This window comes from Microcaecilia unicolor, chromosome 6 (assembly GCF_901765095.1).
Source record: "Microcaecilia unicolor chromosome 6, aMicUni1.1, whole genome shotgun sequence".
NCBI lineage: Eukaryota > Metazoa > Chordata > Amphibia > Gymnophiona > Siphonopidae > Microcaecilia > Microcaecilia unicolor.
Window position 1 is genome coordinate 330,564,511 of NC_044036.1, and position 12,788 is coordinate 330,577,298.

Consider the following 12,788-nt stretch of genomic DNA (forward strand, 5'->3'; position numbering starts at 1 on the left):
GTACATAAATCATGTAAGCACATTCAATTTTACAAAACACTAGATTCTTTAACATTTCTTTTCTCCTGTCTTTCAGATTTCCATAGACCCTCAAGGATCTCAACATGTAACTCTACTTTTTTTTTTCCCTTAGTTATCTCTCACTTATTGTTCAGGTTTCCTTTACTATTTTCTCTTTTGTGCACTTTTTAAAATAGTCTCAGTCACTTAGCTGCTCTCTCTGTTTTCTCTCTCTCTCTCTCTTGAACGGTGGGCGCCTTTACTTTCAGGTGATGATCTCCAGCATAAACTTTCTTCCAGTCTTTTCCTAGTAACATCTTCTCATCAATACAGCTCCATCCCAACTGCCAGCCTGAGCCGTTTTGTCACTCTCCTGAGAGTTCCATCAGCGTGCGGAACACTCAGCGCATGCACACAGACTACTCAGTTTCTCTGCACTGCTCACTGTCTCTACACCAGATCTAGAAGGAGCCAGGTAATCTTTTCAAATTTAACCCATAGGGTTACATTCGGGCTGGCAAAATAAAAAAAATGTATATAATAAACTTTTTTTTCCAAACATCACCCCAAAACCAACACCCCCTTAGACAATACATCTTCAACTATCCCCAACATTACAATTTCCACGCACTTTACCCACATATACATTTAATTTTTACATGCCACCCTTTTTAACTTCAGTTTTTATCACAAATTTTTTTATGTGGTGAATATGTTTCAATATACTTTTCTTTTACCACAAGCACAATAAGTAATTACATGTTACCTCCTGATTGCACAGTCTCTAGCAGAAACAGACAAGGTTGTTTCTGGGTAACCCCCAGTCCTTCCCTCAGGTCAGAGTCACCCCTCAGTCACAAAATGTCTCTTCTTTTTCCTCTTCTTGAAATCGTAAGACTTTCTTTCCCTGCGTCTTCTTTCATGCTTCTCCGCCTTACACTCTCTGGCTGTATCTCTCTGACTGAAGTCCAATTCCCCATCTGTACCTTTTCGTCTCACAGGCCAAGAAAACAGTTGCAGTTCTTGCCCCGCAACAGACTCTAGCTGCATCTCTGTCCATTTATCCTGGCCCCTTACTTCTCATTGCTTTATTTCTTTAGTGTCTTTCCTGATCACAATTTTCCTCAATTTATTGTATTTATTTTCAGATTCTGGTGACGTTTCCTTCAGTACCATTTCTTTTCTTTCTGAACTGACTGTCCATTCAATCTCTTCTGACTGTGCTGATTCACTTATTTCTGACCATATTAAATTTTCAGAACCATTTCTCTCAGGATTTATTTTCTTTACCTCATCAACATCTGCCTGGAGTTTTCCGTTTTCCACAAGGGGTTCCAAAATTTCCTGCTGCTCCAACATCTCCTCCTCCACCTGGAGCTCTTCCTCTTGCACAGGTTCCCTGTGTGATTGTATCACCAGAGGATCCTCATTTACCACTTCTCCTTCTGGCAGCTGGACTTCATCAGAGTGAGAGAACAATATTGATTTAGGAAGTGATTCCTCCAACTCAGGAACTGAGGCTTTTTCATTTCCATTCCCCTCTGCAACTGCCCGCTCTTCTTCAAACACCAGAACCTGTGACTCCACGTCCTGTTGAACACCCAAATTTTCCACAGCTTCCTCCTTTTTCCTTCTTTCTTCCTCAACCAACTTTTCATACGCCCTCTCAATCTTATGTAATTTCTCTTCCACCAGAACCAACTCCTCAGACGAGAGGGTCAGGACCTCAGTGGTCTGATAGACCTGGTACCACTGTGTTAGACTACACCTGGGTTGCCGGACCCTTTCAACTTCAGGGTTTGACTCATATTCCCACAGGCCTAGGTTGCTGCTTCTGGTTGCCATGGACCTCTGCATCCTGTCATGATGGAGGTCTTCCACTGCCCATTCAGCTTGGCACTGTCGCCAGACATGACCTGCTTGACCACACTTGTAACATATGAGAGGCCTCCGGTCCTCTTGAAATGAGAACCTCCCAGCATTCTCACACCACTGTCCATGATGCCAACCTGCATTTTTTCTGCAGTATTCTTCTTCTTCCCAGTAATCTTCTCTATTATAATCTGCTCCTCGATCCCCAAATCTTCTCTGTTTCTCCATTCTGTGGCTGGGAGTGAACTCAGACCCTCGGGGAACCTAAAAATTAGCCAGAAAGAACCCACTGATACACAATACATTTTAAATTTACAGGCAAGGCCACCCCCAGGGTGTTAAGTGGGGTGATGTATCCTGTCCGTGACGCCAACTGTAAACCCCCTGGTGGCAGAGCAAGGTATTAAATGATGGTACCAAATATGTCACAGTGTTTCCCCAAAATGACTCAACACCAACCAGGGAGTTTAACAATAAAAAGAAAATATTTTTTTATTAGTATTATATTTAAATGTTAATTAAATTTTACCAACTTGCACATTCAACATATGTATTTCAATGACAGGTTTAAACATTGGGAGCATTTTCAGATAACTATAAATATTAGGTACATAAATCATGTAAGCACATTCAATTTTACAAAACACTAGATTCTTTAACATTTCTTTTCTCCTGTCTTTCAGATTTCCATAGACCCTCAAGGATCTCAACATGTAACTCTACTCTTTTTTTTTCCCTTAGTTATCTCTCACTTATTGTTCAGGTTTCCTTTACTATTTTCTCTTTTGTGCACTTTTTAAAATAGTCTCAGACACTTAGCTGCTCTCTCTGTTTTCTCTCTCTCTCTCTCTCTCTCTCTCTCTCTCTCTTGAACGGTGGGCGCCTTTTCTTTCAGGTGATGATCTCCAGCATAAACTTGCTTCCAGTCTTTTCCTAGTAACATCTTCTCATCAATATAGCTCCATCCCAACTGCCAGCCTGAGCCGTTTTGTCACTCTCCTGAAAGTTCCATCAGCGTGCGGAACACTCAGCGCATGCACACAGACTACTCAGTTTCTCTGCACTGCTCACTGTCTCTACACCAGATCTAGAATGAGCCAGGTAATCTTTTCAAATTTAACCCATAGGGTTACAGTAAATACAGCAGCACACATTTTATCCTCTCAAACAAGCTGTACTAGTCAATGTTTTCTGCAAGAGAAATGAAACAACCAAGGTTTTGATTGTTGCAGTTGCCCAGGTCTTGCTGTGTCTGAGTAAGTAGTACTGATGTTTCAGCCATTGTGGCTTTGTTCAGGATATTCTCTGAGGTCTGCGGTTTGTGTTTATATAGTGGGTTCTCAAACCTCCCAAATTTTCAGAATATAGCCTACAGAAAATCCATCCCCCCCCCCCCCCCCCACCGCCCACCACCAAACCCCATAGAGTCAGAACTGTTCAACAAATTACCTGCCTCACTTCCTACCAGAATTTATAACTGTGACCAATGAACTTTCCTGCCAAAATTTCCTCACCTCAATTTCCTGTTGAAATCTCTTGTCTTTCTGAGGAAACCATCCACCTCAAACCCAACCAATCGAGTTTGGGAATCCTTGAATGGGCTTCTTCTCATTTGCCGCACCGAGAATAGGTAGCACGGCTTTGTAAAAGAAGCCCAAACCAAGAAGGGACTGAGCGATATTTCATCAATAGTGACATCCTGTATTTCTAAAATTAATAATAGAGTCTTATCCATAGATTTAAATTGAACATTGATAATACTAAACGTCTCTGGTTGATTTTGTTCCTGACTCTCTAACTATTTCTGATAATCTTTCTTTAAACTGGAGGAGTGGCCTAGTGGTTAGGGTGGTGGACTTTGGTCCTGGGGAACTGAGGAACTGAGTTCGATTCCCACTTCAGGCACAGGCAGCTCCTTGTGACTCTGGGCAAGTCACTTAACCCTCCATTGCCCCATGTAAGCTGCATTGAGCCTGCCATGAGTGGGAAAGCGCAGGGTACAAATGTAACAAAAATAAAATAGATACTATTGGAGATTCTACATGGAATGTTGCTAAACTTGGAGATTCTACATGGAATGTTGCTATTCCACTAGCTATTCCACTAGCAACATTCCATGTAGAAGGCTGCGCAGGCTTCTGTAGAATCTCAAATAGTAGCAGTGGTGGACTTTGGTCCTGGGGAACTGAGGAACTGAGTTCGATTCCCACTTCAGGCACAGGCAGCTCCTTATGACTCTGGGCAAGTCACTTAACCCTCCATTGCCCCATATAAGCCACATTGAGCCTGCCATGAGTGAGAAAGCACGGGGTGCAAATGTAACAAAAATAAATAAAATAAAGGCTGACAGAACATCCAAAGGTTCTTGAAATCATCTTGGATGCCACACTTTCTTTTGAACCTCAAGTAAATCATATCTCACGAGTTGTATTTTTTAAGCTTCGTGAGCTACGTTAAATTCATCATTTGTTTCATACTCATAATTTTGCTACTTTGATGCAGGCTACTGTATTATCTCATTTTGACTACTGTAATATTTTATATTTATCCATTACTGCTAAACTTCGCTCAGAACTACAGATCTTGCAAAACACTGCAACCAAATTGATATTGGGTCTTAATAAATCAGATGACTCTTCTTCAACTCTTGTTTCTCTTGTATAATGTTCAAAATGTTTGATGGGTTTATTCCTGCTTACATTCTTGATTTTTTTTAAAAAAATTCCTTCTGTTAATGGTTTCATTGGAACGAGGGACCCGTTTTGTTTGTTTCTGCCTTCTTTTTTAGGAGTCGGATACAAGTGATATCTTGAGGCTTCTTTTATTTATGAAGCTCCTCATTTTTGGTCATCTCTTCCATATGTTTTTTTGGGTTCTTCTTACTCTTTTCGTAAAAACTTAAAAACTTTTTTACTTAAGAAATTTAGGAGTTAACTTTTCATTTTTTATTACCCGCTTTGAACCACTTTTGTGGGAGTCAGCGTGATACAAGAGCCATATTACATGTATAATCTGATTGACCTTCCAGCTAGAAACGGTTTAAGATCTTCTCGAACATATCTCAACTTGTATCTTCCTAATTGCAGAGGACTTAAATACAAGACATACTATGCATCCAATTTCTCTGTAATAGGCAGTCAACTCTGGAATACCTTACCAAGATCCATTCGATTAATCACTGACCTTTTACCTTTCCAGAAGCTATTGAAAACTTACCGCTTCAAGCAAGCCTACCCAAATAACCTGAATAAAACCACAAGCCCATATGCACTACAAGACCAACATAAGACTACAGAACTGGTCTATCCTCCCCTATCCTAATCCTTCAACATACCCTTCTTCTTACACCTCCCACACAATCTATTACTTCCTTCTTCCTAGCCCTCCCTTACATTTGTTCCCTTACTTAACACGTTAACTCCCGATTCTCATCCTCCTCCCATTACCCTACATCTTCCACCCTCCTTTCCTTGCCTATCTTACATATCCACTCATAAATGACCATCTCATCTCTTACAATGTTATAACTGTACTCTATCTGTATCACTTTGTTACCTGATATATTATGTAAGCCGCATTGAACCTGCCATTGAGTGGGAAAGTGCGGGATATAAATGTTACAAATAAATAAATATTACATTACATTACAACTGCAGACCTCACAGCACACTCTGAAGAAAGCCACAGTACGATGGCTACAACAATCATAACACCAGCCACAGAAGCTAAGAGAACAACCAAGGTTCAGGGCCACCGAGAGGGGGGGGCAAGGGGGGACAAAATTCCCTGGGCCCAGGCCTCTAAGGGGGGCCCAGCGCCGGGGTCAGGCTGCCGGCGCTGCAGTTCCCGGTCTGACCTGCCTGCCTCCTCGGCTCCGGGCTCCCTGCATTCGAAGCGGCAGTCACAGATCGCCTCCCTTACGGCCTTCCCTCCCTGTGTCCCGCCCTCGCGGAAACCGGAAGTTACCTCAGAAAAGGGCGGGACACAGGGAGGGAAGGCCAGAAGACAAGTGATCTGCGACTTTCGCCTTGAATGCAGGGGGCCCGGAGTCGTGGAGGCAGGCAGGTGAGACCGCGGACTGTAGTGGCAGGGGGAGCGACGGGGGGGGCGGCAGCAGCGGGGGGGGGGGGGGGGGGGTTGGAGGCGGGGCGGCCTTGCCCCGGGCCCGGCCGAGTCTCTCAGCGGCCCTGCCAAGGTTTCATCCCTTCTTCAAAGGTTACCGGATCTGTGTCATGCGGCATCTTCAGAGAAAGATACTGGGCCAAAGTTGGAACAGAGTCCTTGGGCAGCTGTACCACAAATATTTTAAGTTGGACAAAAAGACCAAGGCTTACCAGAAAGTATAAAGAAGATCCCAGACACAAAAGCTAATATAGTTCTGTGGGGACGGATGTGTCCAACGTTGCTCATAATAAATCCAATGAACATGAAGAAGAGGCTGACCAGGGGGAAAGGGGTAGCAGACCGAATCATCTCTGGTGGAGGAAGGACACACAAGAGTTAACAATTGCCCTGAGAAAGTGTGGGGGGGGGGGGGGGGGGGGAATGGCCAGGTCAGTTTAGCTGCGATTAAAAAAAAAAAAAAAAAGAGGTAAGTCGCATAAAAATAACCCTATGAATTTCAGCTTAAAATCACAGAAAGAGGAGATATGAAAGGGTGTTGCCAGATAAGGACACAGAGGTGGCACCTTAAAACTATTCCTTCTCTGTCCTTGGACGCTGCCCCCAATATCTATTCTGAAAGTATTGAAGCAAAGGTGAGAATATGCTGGGGAGAGGCATAGTAACATAGTAGATGACAGCAGAAAAAGACCTGCACGGTCCATCCAGTCTGCCCAACAAGACAAACTCATATGTGCTACTTTTTGTGTATACCATACCTTGATTTGTATCTGCCATTTTTAGGGCACAGACCGTAGAAGTCTTGCCCAGCACCAGTTGCGTTCCTAGGGGGAGGCGGTGGGGGCGGTCCTCCCCGGGTGCACGCCGCCGGGGGGGGGGGTGTCGCGCGCGCCTGCCTTCCGTTGTTCCATGCTTCTTCTCTGCCCCTGAACAGGTTACTTCCTGTTCCGGGGCAGAGAAGAAGCATGGAACAACGGAGGACAGGCACGCGTGGCAACCCCCCCCCCCCAGAGGCGTGCACCCGGCGGGGGGGGGGTCCTTGCGGAGATGTCCTTTCGCCGGGGGGGGGGGGGGCGCGCTGCACCCGGGGGGCGGGGCGAATCGGCGATCCGCCCCGGGTGCCAGCCCCCCTAGGAACGCCACTGCCCAGCACTAGCCCCGCCTCCCCCCACCGGCTCTGCTACCCAGTGTTGGCTAAGCTTCTGAGGATCCATTCAGATCAGAAGGGGGTCCTTTTACTAAGTTTTGGAATGTGCTTGCGGTAAGCACACGCTACAAAATAAGTTTTATTTATGCACGGGAGGGGGTGTGTCTGGGGTGGAGAGTGGGTGTTCCTGTGCTAATCACTTAGGGCCCCTTTTACAAAGCGGCGGTAAGCCCAACGCGGGCTTACCGCTCGCTATACAGGAAGTACGGCCGGGCTGCTTCCCACCCCTATGGCAACTGTCATTTCCGGTGCTACAAAAATCTATTTATTTTTGTAGTGCCGGAGTATACCCGGTGGTAATCAGGCAGTGCTGCACGCTGCCTGGTTACCATTGGGTTAAAGCGGAAGCCCCTGCTGCCACCTCGATGGGTGGCGGTAAGGACTCCCCCTGGAAATGGCTGCGCGGCAAGTGCTTTACTTGCCGCCAGGCCATTTCCTGTAGGAAAGCAAGACTTCCCTTTTACCAGCTGCGGTAAAAGGGGGCCTCAGTGCACATGTAAAATCACGCGCTGAGGCCAGCATCGGCCCTCTTTTGCCGCAGCTTGGTAAAAGGGGCCCTTAGTGTGTCCACATTACCGCACACTAATTAGTGTCAAATTACCGCATGAGCTCCTACCACCTACAAAATCAGTGTTGGTCAGGGCCATGAGGTCATTTTATTCTAATGGTCATGCGCAAATGGCACAGATGCAATGTAAAATCAGCAAAAAAAGGAGGTAAAAAGACCTCACACACCGTGAGAAGTAGAAAAAAAGTGAGGATGAACCAAGGAGGAATACCAAACAACTTTATTAAGGATTTTCAAAAAACGACCTGACACGGCCATGTTTCGGCCCTAAGGCCTGCCTCAGGGGCCGAAACACGGCTGTGTCGGGTCGTTTTTTGAAAATCCTTAATAAAGTTGTTTGGTATTCCTCCTTGGTTCATCCTCACTTTTTTTTCTACATATAACAGATGCAATGTAAACTGGGTAGACTGGATAGCCAATATGGTCTTTAAGTGCCTTAATATTTCTCTGTTTCTATTAGCGCATTGCCATTAATGCAAAAAAAGGGAAAATTGGCCATTTTACTGCTGAGGTAAAAATGGCCTTAGCACGCGGGAAAACCCCATACAAGGGCGCACTAAGGCCACTTTTTACCGCAGCACAGTAAAATGACCCATCAGTGCTGTAATATCTCATATACACTGAAGAGTTTTGCTTGTGCTGTGAACAAGAGCACACACAGTGCCTCGACAGAAGAAGCAGACGCTGTGCATTGTGTTAAATGCTCCGAGCACGCACGAGAAGTCCCGGCATGCTGCTCAGAGCCAGAAACAAGCAGTGGAGAGCAGCGGCAGTCCAGTTATTTGGCTGGTGGGGCTTGGCAATCAGGGCCGCTGCGTGAATTTGGAGTTACCACCCGGCTACCGCATGGCCCAGGCAGTAATTTTGTTTTTTATGCTATGTGCCAGAAAATAATTGTTATTTTCTGGCACGTGGCGGAAACCGGGCGGTAATTGTCATTCTATGCGCGTAGACCTTACAGCTAAGTCAATGGATGGCGGTAAAGTCTCAGGCCCAAAATGGACGTGCGCCAATTTTTATTTTGCCGCACGTCCATTTTCGGCCAAATAGGGAGGCCTTTTTTGCAGGTGCGCTGAAGACATTCGCGCATCCAATACATGCGCCTACACCAGTGCAGGCCATTTTTCATCGCACCTTAGTAAAAGGACCCCTAAATGTCTTCTTTCCCTCCTCATTTTCTAGAATGGATCAGTTTGGGAAACAGACATCCTGCAAAGTGGGAAAATGAAATAAAACACCTCTCTCAGAGCAGAGATTTCCTGTGAATCAGCTTATCCAAGGTGTAATTCGCAATCACACTTCATCTGTTAACACTTTCCATTCCACAAGCTTTTGCGTAGGGCGCACTCAGTAAGAATACGAGTTTAAAATGGTCTGAAGATATTCTGTTGTTTTTACATTACGAAAAGCAAATCATTTCAAAGTTTCAAGGTTAATTCTGAACAGTTTACTAACAAAACAATATCAGATGTGTTTCGGTTTGTGTGATCAGGGCGTAGCCAGACCTCACGGTGGGAGGGGGCCAGAGCCCGAGGTTGGGGGCACATGTTGAGTGCCGCCCCGCCGCCGCCCTCTCCCACTTCACACCTCACCTCGCCTCCTCAGCCCCCCACCGCCTCGCCCCCTCACAAACAAATACATTTGCTGGCAGGGGTCCCCAACCCCCGCCAGCCAAAGCCTTCTTCAGCGCGGTCTCCGGTGCAGCCGCATTCGCAGCCTGCCTCCTGCTCTTCTTTCTTTTTGCTCCTCCCGTGCATGCTGACGCTGAGCATCAGCGTGCACAGGAGGAACAAGAAGAAAGAAGAGCAGGGGGCCCGGATTAAATTTGTAGGAGCCCAGGCCCCCGTGGCCCCCCATAACTACTCCCCTGACTGAATTACCGTCAGGTAAACACCGATGCTACAAAAATAGAAAATATTTTTGTACTGCTGGAAATGGCGCGCTCTGTGGGTGGGAACTAACAGCGGGCTGCTGAGGCAGTAGTTCCTGTTTGGCAAGTTAAGTCCACGGTGGGCTTACCCCACCGCTTAGTAAAAGGGTCCCTTATTTTCTTTTATGCTTATGTGTGCACATTTTACAATGATGCTGTTAGCACTATGGGCCCTGTTTACAAAGATGCTCTCAGGGCCGGTCAAACCCGGTAAGCGGGGTAAGCACCGCAGGGGGGCACCTGCCTTCAAGAGTGCTGCCGCGGCTCTGCGCCGCCATACCGCGCCGCCCTTGGGGGTTTAAATCTTTAATTTACATCCGTCCCAGCAGCCGCGTCATTTGAAAGCCCTGCCCGTCTCTAGCCTTCCCTCCCTTCGTGAGTTCGTTCCGCAGAGTCCCGCCTTCTGATGTCATTTCCTCGAGGGTGGGACTGAGGGAATGAACAGACGAAGGGAGGGAAGGCTAGAGATGGGCAGGGCTTTGAAATGACGCAGCCGCTGGGACGGAGGTAAATTAAAACAGACTTAAACCACGCAGGCTGGCAAGTAGAAAAAGGGGGATGTTGGGGGGAGAAGAGGGTGGGCAGGTGGCCATAAATGGGAGGGGGAGGGGGGCGAAGGAGAATCGCTGGACAGGGGCAGGGTGGGACAAGAGAGAAAGGAGATGCTGGGGAGGGGGGGTGCCAACTCATAGTCTGCATGCAGGGGGGGCGCCAGAGACCCTAAGACTGGCCCTAGATGCTCTAGCGTTTTTAGCAGGCGCTAATGCTCGAGACACCCATAAGAATATATGGCTGTCTCTAGCATTAGCAGGTGCTTATTTTTAGTGTGCGCTAAAAACGCTCACACACCTACAGCGCAGCTTAGTAAACAGGGCCCTGAGTAAGCTGTCTGTCAAGTTATACCTGGTTTTCCACTGCCTGGGGTGAATTTCTTCATACAGACAATTAAATAAATCTCGATCATCCTCAAATACATGATCTAAAACATAGGGAAATTCTAACATCTATATAAATAAAATCCCCCCTCAGTGTTCTGAAGCTAACTCCATCTGTCCTGAACTCCTGTCCTCCTGGTAGGCTAGGCTATTCGGACTACTCACCCTCAGTCTCAGCCACGCCCATCTGGGCCGTAGGCCACGGCCCATCTGCACATAAAAAGCACCCTCAACGTTCTAAATACACTCTGAGGCTTCAACAGTTCGTATGTTCGAAGCTCTGTAACCATTTTTAAGCACACTACATCTCTGCCCCGCCCTGACCTATCAGAGAAGGGAGGAGTGTCACAGCTGCACCGCTCTGACCTATCAAAGGGAACTGAAACAGGAAAAGGGAGGAGCGTCACACCGAATGACGGACCTATCAGAGGGAAGTCAAATAGAAGAAGGGAGGAGCGTCAGAGGCCAAGGGGACGGCCGTATCTACGTCTCATAGGTTTCCTTGCTTTCTTTTCAGTGTATTGCAGCTGCAGCCACTTAGGTAAGTCTAGCAAGCCTGTCAGCTACTGAATACAGAAATCAAAAGATAGCATGTGGGAACTTGCTCCATTTTGTTCTCTGGAATGCAGTGATTATTATACAAATGGTCTTGCTTTCATTATTTTGGTAGGGGCTGCCTTCATGACTGTCCACAGTCCTCCCCAGTCCTGACACCTGACAGGGGGGACAGGGAAGGACACTCACTGTCTCACATACGCACTCGCACACACTCATTCTCACATACACACACGCTCTCTCACAGACACACTCACACCCACTCTCTGTCACACACACACACTTGCACATTCTCACTCTCTCAAACATACACACTCTGCGCAAAACTTTGCTAGCGCCCGTTTCATTTCAGCCAGAAACGGGCCTTTTTTACTAGTATTAAAGAATCATAACATCACCTACTTAAAACATTGACTGTGGATTCAGATGTCAACTGGACATTCACTGGCACAACATATTCAATGGTAAAGCATCGCCCACGTTCCTCACCTGGAAGCAGAAAGACGTATTAACTACTTTTTCATCAGCTAGTACAATGTTCACAAGATAACTACATTTCTCCCTTTCTGCAAAACGAACTATTAGAATTACAATTAAAACTTATATTTCGCTGCAATCCAAACCAGTTCAGCACGAATAGCAATACAAGAGAGCCAGCAATTTCTAGTGAAATACAAAATACCATAGAGTAGCAATCAGTATGCAAACTACATTAGAAACTTCTGAAAAAGAAAAAGCTGTCACCAATTCCTAAACAACTTTAGGGAAACCCTTTGGATTTAATTTAGTTAGTTAATTGCTGGAAACTTGTTTGCTTAATGAATGATATCCTGTTAACACATGGCTTTAATGTGGTATAAGATGCTATTAGTCTTACCCCCTTGTTTACTAAGCTGGGTGTGTGTGTGTGTGTGGGGGGGGGGGGGGGGGTTAGAGAAGTCCATCAGCAAAATGAATTGTGTATGATCTATGGTCACCCTAGAAATTAGGAATGGAAAAACTCTATTAAATGCCAAAGAGGTAAATAAGCAAAATGCTATGCAAACTGCATAGTGGAGGAGTGGCCTAGTGGTTAGGGTGGTGGACTTTCGATTCCCACTTCAGGCACAGGCAGCTCCTTGTGACTCTGGGCAAGTCACTTAACCCTCCATTGCCCCATGTAAGCCACATTGAGCCTGCCATGAGTGGGAAAGCGCAGGGTACAAATGTAACAAAAATAAAATAGATACTATTGGAGATTCTACATGGAATGTTGCTACTCTTGGAGATTCTACATGGAATGTTGCTATTCCACTAGCAACATTCCATGTAGAAGGCTGCGCAGGCTTCTGTTTCTGTGAGTCTGATGTCCTGCACGTACGTGCAGGACGTCAGACTCACAGAAGCAGAAGCCTGCGCGGCCACATTGGTGATCTGCAAGGGCCGACTTCTACATGGAATGTTGCTAGTGGAATAGCAACATTCCATGTAGAATCTCAAAGAGTAGCAACAGTGGAGGAGTGGCCTAGTGGTTAGGGTGGTGGACTTTGGTCCCAAGGAACTGGGTTTGATTCCCACTGCAGGCACAGGCAGCTCCCTGTGACTCTGGGTAAGTCACTT

The 12,788-nt window shown here is 46.2% G+C and overlaps 1 protein-coding gene across 1 annotated transcript in view; it reads right to left on the bottom strand.

Annotated features, from left to right (window-relative positions):
* CACNG5 (calcium voltage-gated channel auxiliary subunit gamma 5) overlaps positions 1-12,788 on the bottom strand; it is a 39,836-nt gene that overhangs the window by 2,478 nt on the left and 24,570 nt on the right. Inside the window, exons 3-4 of the mRNA XM_030206902.1 lie at positions 11,592-11,678; positions 6,207-6,347 (exon numbers count right to left, since the gene is read on the bottom strand). Coding sequence (XP_030062762.1) covers positions 6,207-6,347; positions 11,592-11,678 — 228 coding nt within the window. The remainder of the gene's footprint in view (positions 1-6,206; positions 6,348-11,591; positions 11,679-12,788) is intronic.